At 40.4% G+C, this 9,162-nt stretch overlaps 1 protein-coding gene across 1 annotated transcript; it reads right to left on the bottom strand.

Annotated features, from left to right (window-relative positions):
* Nucleotides 1-8,026: 8,026 nt before the first annotated feature.
* Nucleotides 8,027-8,959, bottom strand: LOC124505627 (olfactory receptor 4B1-like). The gene has a single exon (XM_047071620.1). It carries the CDS (start codon nt 8,954-8,956, stop codon nt 8,027-8,029), a length of 930 nt encoding a protein of 309 aa, XP_046927576.1. The 5' UTR covers nt 8,957-8,959.
* Between the last annotated feature and the right edge of the window lie 203 nt (nt 8,960-9,162).

The raw sequence follows: 9,162 nt of genomic DNA, 5'->3' as shown, positions 1-9,162 counted from the left end.
CCAAACTCTCAGCCTAGCTGGGGTATTTTACCAAGAAGCCATTTATGAAAGGAAGCACTGCTATCAGTCCAGACTCGTAAGTTTACATCAGGTTTCTTCAGGTGGTATCTATGTGATGTCTAAAGGGTTATTAAAAATAAGTGGGCAGATGGGTGGATGGATGGATGGATAGATAAACAGATGATAGATAGATAGATAGATAGATAGATAGATAAGAGTTAGATGAGAGATAGATGATAGATAGATAGATAGATAGATAGATAGATAGATAGATAGATAGATGAGAGATAGAGTTCTTTAACCCAAGAGACCCAATGTCTAAACTGTAGCATGAAGATACTACCTGACTTAGAGATAGATCCCACGCCCAGCCCATCCCAAGACAACTTAAGTTCCCATCCTCTGTGTTGCCTTGAATTCTTCTGAGATAGGAAATCCATCTTCCAAATTCACAATCAGTGGTCCTCTTCTCGCAGGACATTTTCAAATTACAGCACTTTCCACACTAAAATGTAATTGTTTTATGTGACCATCTGCCCCCAGCAAATTGTGAACTTCCTGGAGGCACAGATTGTATCTTACTCACCACTCCATCTCCAGTGCCAACTGAAGCACCTGCCATGAGATAGCATTCGGTGAATATACAGGGGAGCGGAGGGGGAGGCATCTGGCTGGCTTAGTCAGTAGAGCGTGTGACTCTTGATCTTGGGGTCATGAGTTTTAGTACCACACTGGGGGTAGGGAGTACTTTTTAAAAACTGGAATTAGGAGTATTGATGCATAGGGGCACTTGTACCCCAATGTTTATAGCAGCACTCTCAACAATAGCCAAATTATGGAAAGAGGCTAAATGTCCATCAACTGATGAATGGATAAAGAAATTGTGGCTTATATACACAATGGAGTACTACGTGGCAATGAGAAAGAATGAAATATGGCCCTTTGTAGCAACATGGATGGAACTGGAAGGTGTTATGCTAAGTGAAATAAGCCATACAGAGAAAGACAGATACCATATGGTTTCACTCTTATGTGGATCCTGAGAAACTTAACAGGAACCCATGGGGGAGGGGAAGGAGAAAAAAAAAGAGGTTAGAGTGGGAGAGAGCCAAAGCATAAGAGACTCTTAAAAACTGAGAACAAACTGAGGGTTGATGGGGGGTGGGAGGAAGGGGAGGGTGGATGATGGGTATTGAGGAGGGCACCTTTTGGGATGTGTACTGGGTGTTGTATGGAAACCAATTTGACAATAAACCTCCTATATTGGAAAAAAAAAGAAAAATAAAGATAGAAATGAAATATCCCTTAAAAAAATAAAATAAAAAAATAAAATAAAAACTGGAATTAACAGTGGGTAGAGATATTCCATAGCCTCTCTCCTTTTTAGCACAGTATTTGGTACTCTGTAGGTATTCAGAAAATATCTAAAGAATAAAGATCTCCAAGGGCCGAGACCACAGCCTCTCCATCTCTGAATCCCAATACCTAGCACTGTGATTGCCTCAGGAAAAGACCAGACCTATATGAAAGCACTTCGTAAAATGCCATGCACCTCATGGTAACATTCCCTTTGCTTCCAAAGTGGAATTATAATCATGACATGCAAAGAAGCAAATGCTCACAAAACAAAACTCACCCCAATGCTTCTGTGGCTCTGCTATTCTCACCAAAGGTTCCTCCTTTTGTACTGAACACAGAGATTTAAATAATGTCCGGAGAAGAGTCAGTTCCTGCAGGTTCCTCAGTTAGCCATTCAGAAAGAATTAAGACCCAGCTACCAACCAGAGCTCATATCTTACAGGAGACTCCAGACAGAGGATCTGCTCATCCTTTGGTCTCAGACTTGGAAATGCTGAGACTAAGCCACAGAGTCTCAATTGCACCTGATTTAAAACAAGAGTAAAGTAAACTTGCCTCCCAGGTATTCTTGAATTCTGGCATCTCAGCCTTGAGTTCACCCTGTGTGAGAGATACCAGAGGGGAAGTCATCATGATCAAGTGAGAGAAGGCTGCTCCCAAAGAGCTATACCTTTCCCCTTCCCAATCAGGCAGACAACCCCATGGGAAGCAGGACTTGGATAATAAAACCTCAAACTTCCTTGTTGGTAGCATAACTTTGGAATCAATAGGAAATGTAAAAAAAAATAAATTTACCTAATGTTCACTGGGTATTTACTCTGTATGGGGCTCTAATAGGAAACAATTACATGAAGCTTCAAATATTGAAGTAAAACGTGTATTTATTCTCTCACAGGTCATCATGAAGTTGACTTTCTGTGAAAGTCTATCAGAAAAAATATATTCCATATTGAAATATTCAGTTTAAAAAATCTAAGGGAGATAATTTTTTTAATGTGAACTATGAATATTTGTTGTAAGAAACACATTTGTTAAAAATGTTTGTGGTATAAAACTGTTCACCTAAATTGTATTTGTTGTAAGGGGTTGATTTCATTTCATAACCTGATAAAGATTCGCCCATTGTCTATGGGTTAATCCCTCACCTCTCCAGTTCTAATCAAACCCGGCCATTATAAATGATGTACAGATTTATTCAGAATTAGGAATATATAAATAGTCCTTCTTCCAAAAAGGTATTTTACAAGAAAAATAAATACATGGCTCTATTGGTTTATGCTTTTATAAAAATGGGAATGTCAAAGAATGTTTATAGCAGCTTTTATTCGTAATGACCAAAAGCAGAAATCAAATCAAATGTCTACAAACAGGGGAATACATTTTGTTCTGTTGTAGTATATGTATACAGTGGAATACTATTCACCAAACAAAAAGAACAAACTACTGTAACCCACAACACAATGAATATTTAAAAACATTATGTTGAGTGAAAAGAAACCAGACACCGTAGAGTACATGCTTTATGATTCTGCTTTCTGAGTTTAAGAAGGGGCTAAACTTCCATGATGATAGAAATTAGATCAGCAGTTGCTTATGGGAAGTGGAGATTGCTTGGAAGGGGTCATGAAAGAAGCTTCTGGGGTAATGGAAATACTCTACATCTTGTTTAGGACTTAGGTTACACGGTTATATAAATTTATCAAAATTCATTGGGTTGTACACGTAAGGTCTGAGCATTCCACAGAATATAAGTTATATCTCAATTAAAAAGAAAAAAACTAGCTGGGATGGGTAACTACAATGGAAGGAACATCTGATCCCAGTGTCAGTATACTTGAGTTTGTGCTCAAGTTTTGTGCCTGATTTATTCAGAAGCAGAGATTGCTGGTGTCCACAACATTTGTTTTCTCTTTCTTCTTTCTATAGTTTTACAAACTCTGAATTTTTATCTGGGCACATACCCAGGTGGAATAAAAAATTACATTACCCAGCCTCCCTTGCAACTTTATTTTTTTAACATTTATTTATTTTTGAGAGAGAGAGACAGATGTAGTATGAGCTGGGGAGGGGCAGAGGGAAGAGGGAGACACAGAATCTGAAGCAGGCTCCAGGATCCGAGCTGTCAGCACAGAGCCGGATGCAGGGCTCGAATCTATGAACCGTGAAAACAATGACCTCAGCCGAAGTCAGCTGCTTAACCAACTTAGCCACCCAGGCGCCCCTGCAACTTTAACAAAGGGGACATGATGCACGTATGTCGTCCCTTTCTCTTTCCTGATGCCAGGAATGCTGTCATTATGGCTGCATCTACAGCGCCGTCTTGGGTCGCGAGATGACTCAAGGATGGAGAAACAAGAGAGACCATTTCCATCCTGAATTGTCTACCTCTTGACTTCTACCTTGTTTCAGATTCTGTTCCTAGCAGATAAATCCTAATCCAAATGATGTTTCAAACTCCAAAAATGTACACTGGGAATGATTCAGATTTCATTGACCTCACAGGATTACTATGAGACTCTGATGAAATAACTGATATGTAAGGGCTGTGAATTATACACAAGATGTCATGCAGATATAAAATATATCAATTGCTCTACTAATAATCCTAAATATGGCTCTAGGGTATTTTCATGCATTTGAAAAGTTGTTATATTTTCATTGCAAGGTAATAGATTAACATCCCTTCTATACTGCAACTAAAAGTAATTCACAAGACAGAGCTTCTCTGGCTCCAAATCATCTCACATCTAGCTCAAGCCTTTCCAAAACGATAAAGATAGATAATGTTGACACAACTTTGACATCTTTTATCCACTCAGTAGTTATTGAGTGCCTATCCTCTGTCATTCATCACGCTAGGTACTAAAGCAGAGTAATTCTAAAATCTTTCAGCATCTAGAAGTTTGCCACTAACTGAATTACCAACAGCTAATTCAGATAATTAACCAACTCAAAGATTTAGGTATTAGGCAAATGACCAATTCACTGAACTACTAATTTATCAAACACAAGCTTCACCTCTGATCTACTCTACTGCATTTACTATCAATGAAGCCTTGGAAAATCTGGGGGTGCCTGGGTGGCTCAGTCAGTTAAGCTCCTGACTCCTGATTTCAGTTCAGGTCATGATTTTATGGTCCCAAGTCAGGCTCCGTACTGTCAGTAGTGCCTGCCTAGGATTCTGTCTCCCTCTCTCTCTCTGTCCCTCCCCAGCTCATGCCTCTTTCTCTCTCTCCCAAAATAAATAAATAAACTTAAAAAAAAAAGCAGCAGCCTTGGAAAATCTGAATTGTAAAACACACAGAAAATCAACATTCAATGAATCTAGATCAACAAATTTATAAAACAGAAGTTGAGAAATCGAGTTATGCCAAACTGGCAAAAATTTGCAGACACTATTTCCAAATAGTTCAAATCAAGAGTAAAACCTCCAAGGCAACAGGGAAGGATGTGTCCATGCCCATTCTCAAGAAAATAAAGAATGTGCCGTAAGCGTGACTTTTGTGCTCTTCTTTGATATGTGTATTTGCCATTCAACTCTAGTGAGTTTCTGCTGAAACCGAATAAACACAAACCCTCAGTAGATGTGCAACAGTGAGGATTCATTCCCACATCAGTGCAGTGTGTCTGCAGGCTGGCTGGGCAGCTCTGTGTCAGGCTGCAATTCGGGGGGGGGGGGTAGGTGAAGTTCTGCTCCACGTGTGTCATTCTACAGCCCAGGTGATGGGGACATCATCTCATGATGGCGAAAGGGACACAAGAGGCAAGAGACACGTGAGGTCCCTTAAGTTTTAGGCTCTAATCAGCAAGCTGTCATGTCCATTCATATTCCATCAGCCAGAGCAAGTCATACGGTTGAGGCCAAAGTCAAGGGATAGAAAAGTATATTCCACATGTAGTGGAAAGAACTTCAAGATTACATGGAAAAGGGCATAGACACAAAAAGGAGTAAAACACTAGGGTGAATAACTCAACCTGAAACAGGAAGGCTTGGCTAACACATGTGAAAACATCCCCTCATCTGCTCCCTGTACCTGTGTCCCTTTGTCAAGAAGGTAAACTGAAAATGAAGACATGTAGCAAAGGCAGTTGACCAGACTGAAAACTCAGTTAGTTGGAAGAGAGAAACAAACATACATAAAATTCTTGATATTTATTATTTCCAAAAAAGCTGAAATTCAACACACACAAAAATTTCCCCCAAATATATTGCTCATCACAGGCTGCAGCAAAACATAAGTGCCATGAATTTTATAAAGGCTTAATTGATATATATGTCCGATTAATCAGAAATTCAGTGTTAGCAAATTTCTGCTTGGGGAATTAGCAAATTGCCAATTAGTGAAGTAGCGAATTTTTAGCAAATTGCTGCTTGGTGACTTTATTTGCAGTGAATTGGCCCAGAACTCTGGATGTAGAGCTATATACGCAAACAAGACTCATCCTTGCCATCAAGACCTGCAGGTGGTTTGGTTTTTCTTTCTTTTTCTTTCTTTCTTTCTGTTTACAATCACATAATGTCTTTTGTGGAAAATAATTATGACAAAATTAATTAATGCAAATGGAAATAATTAATGCAAAATGGCATTGTTTGAGTTTTTGCAAATACCCTTAATATTTGGCTTAAGAGATACAGCTGAATTCTCACATTGGCTTGTGTATTCAATCTGCTGGGTATGTTGTCTTTGTTGAAACATATGGAGAAAATTCAGCCTTGCAGAGATATGTAATTGGAAGAAAAAGGATAATGCAAGATGTTAGATTTAAAAATGTTTTTAGTACCTCACTATGTATCCCAAACACTCAAATCTCCATATGCTATCAAATGTTTCTTCCATGCATAAAAACATGATTTATTTACTAGGAATACTCATCTCAGGATATACAGACCTTAAATGATAGAATTTATTTTGACCTATAGTAGGATCATTTCGCTTCCATTCACAACCCTCAGGCACTCAGCCCAGGGCTTCATTCCTTCATTCCCTAGAGGGAAATTAAAGCAGATGCATTCACAGGAAAACTGTTACATTATGGAAAAGGTTTCTTGCACTTGACCCACGCGTGCATGCCAAGGACCCTGGATCAAGAGTTTCGGTCACATGCCTGAGGCTGAGCCACCAAGTGATTGAGCTGGATTTTGGTCAGTCACTCTGGCACCAATTCAAATCCATCCACTATGTCCAGGGGCACCACCCTCCCAGGTATCACATCTACCAACACTCCCCATGGCAGACATCTCTTCCTAATGACAACCCTGACCTTGTTCAAGCACCGATATGCCCAGCCCAGGAGAAACACAGTGTCTAAACTAAACTGGTAACACAATCCCATTCCTCTTTACCACCGTTCACTCTCCCAGCCTCCCTCGCATCTAGGCATGGACATGCGGTTAGAGATAAGAAAATTTTCCGTTCTGGCCAATAAAAAAATATATAAGAATTGTTCTGAGGGGTCTCTGGAAATATTTCCCAAATTAAATGAGAGCCCCTCCTTCCCCTCACATTAGCATGTAATACCTAGATGTGCTGCAGCCCTCCTGCTGCCATGGGGCAGGGGGGCAGCCAAGAGAATTCAAGACACACAAACCAGGTGCTCTGGCATCACAGAATTAACAAAACAACCCTAGAATTGCTGGCCCCCAAACTTCTTGTCAAGTAAGCAATACATGTTATATGATTTAAGTCAGGGGTTGCCAAACTTTTCCTGAAAAGGGTGACATATTTTAGGCCTTGCAGACCATACAGTCTCCATGACAACCACTCAACCATGCTACTATATCACAAAGGCTACCATAGAGAAAAAGTAATTGGCATGACCATAGTCCAGTAACCTATTTATGAACACTAAAATCTTATACTCCTATAATATTCATATATCAACAAATATTTTTCGACTTTGATTTTTTTTAAGTATAAAAACCATGTTGGTTTTTAGGCCATACAAAAACAGTCAATGAGCTGTATCTGGCTTAAGCAACACCCCAGTGCCCAGACAGCAACTGTCTAGAAAGAAAAAGGTCTTCTAAAATTGTCCAAATTAATGGTTAACAATACCTTCACTGTATTTCACATCCAAGAGACATTTCCATTCTAACAATATCTTATTCCTGTGAAATAAGGCTCATAATGAGGAATTTCAGGCATTAGAATCAGGTAAATAGAGCAGGGGTACCAAATGAAGTATAAAAGCCTCTGTGGGACTCCCACAAGATCTCACAACACTATCAGAGAAGGACAAAGCAAAACATAAACTTCTGTCTCCAAGTGCCACAGACTTTCCACACCCCACAGCATGCTAACACCAAGAGGCAAAGTGAATGAACCCAAGGTTGCACAGGTAGAAAACAACAGGGTGAGAATTCACAGTTTAGGTAATCCCTCCCTGAAGGCTGTGGTGCTTCCAACTATGGGCAACAGAAGAAGAGAAGAGATGCAGCTCTTCTCCAAAACATTCTCCAAACTACAGACAGCAATGAATTGGTGCAGCTGTGATTAGTGCAATGGAATATAAGGGGCTCATCTAAATACAAAATATAAATATATAAATCTATATATGTATATATAGACAAACAGGTTAACTTTTCCTCAATCCCTCAGACTTGACTGAAATCAGAATGCATATTTGGTCACCCCCTAGACATGATAATTTTTTCATGTTTTCATTTTTAGTCCCTCCCTGAATTCATTCTCTTCCCCCACAGCTTCCTCATGGCATTTTTCACCTCTGCATTCCTGAGTGTGTAGATGATGGGGTTCAGCATGGGGGTGACAACTGTGTAGAACACGGCCACCAGTTTGTCCTCAGTGAAAGTAGAGGGAGGCCGCATGTAGAGGAAGATGGCAGGTCCAAAGAACAAGAGGACCACTGTGATGTGAGAGGCACAGGTGGAGAGGGCTTTGCGCCTCCCCTCTGCAGAATGGTTCCTCAGATTGTACAGGATGACAATATAGGAGGACACCAGGAGGAGGAAGGAGAAGATAGAAAATAATCCACTGTTGGCCAACACAATAACCCCCTCCACAGAAGTGTCAGTGCAGGAAAGCTTGAATAAGGGATGGAGGTCACAGAAGTAGTGGTCAATCACATTGGGACCACAGAAAGACAACTGAAGAGTGATAATAATCTGGACCATGGAATGAAAAAAGCCCCCAAGCCAGGATCCAGCCACCAGAAGGCGACACACAGACCGGCTCATGATAGTTGTGTAGTGAAGGGGTTTGCAAATGGCCACGTAGCGGTCATAGGCCATTACCGTCAGCAGGAAGATCTCAGTAACTCCAAAGAAGTGGAAGAAGAATATCTGAGCCACACAGCCCTCCAGGGAGATGGTTTTAATCTTGGCAAGTAAGTCTGTGATGAATTTAGGGACAACAGTGGAGGAGTAAGTGATCTCCACCAGGGACAAGTAGCTAAGGAAGAAGTACATGGGGGAACGCAGACTCTTACTGACATTGACTGTCAGAACAATGAGACCATTGCCCACCACTGTGGCCAGGTACACCAGAAGAAACACCACAAAGCACCCTCTCTGCACCTCTGGATCCTGGAAAAGACCGACGATAATTAACTCGGTCACGTTATTTGTACTCGCCATGGAATCTAATCAGGTGTTCTGGGCACAGGTAATGAGAGACCTGCAATAAAACAGACACAGATGGTAACCAGTTCTCCTCATTTATAGCACGTTAGACAGTGTAAACCACTTTACAATACACTAATCACCAATCCATTCATTTAGCCCACATGTACTCACTCAGCATTAAATATTAGCAACCTAACAACAATTGCATAATAGAAAAT

The sequence above is a fragment of the Lynx rufus genome, unplaced genomic scaffold, assembly GCF_022079265.1.
Source record: "Lynx rufus isolate CCGP_SWC_20201006 ecotype Redwood Valley unplaced genomic scaffold, mLynRuf1.p SCAF_9, whole genome shotgun sequence".
In the NCBI taxonomy this organism is placed as follows: domain Eukaryota; kingdom Metazoa; phylum Chordata; class Mammalia; order Carnivora; family Felidae; genus Lynx; species Lynx rufus.
This window is presented reverse-complemented; position numbering and strand designations above follow the sequence as displayed.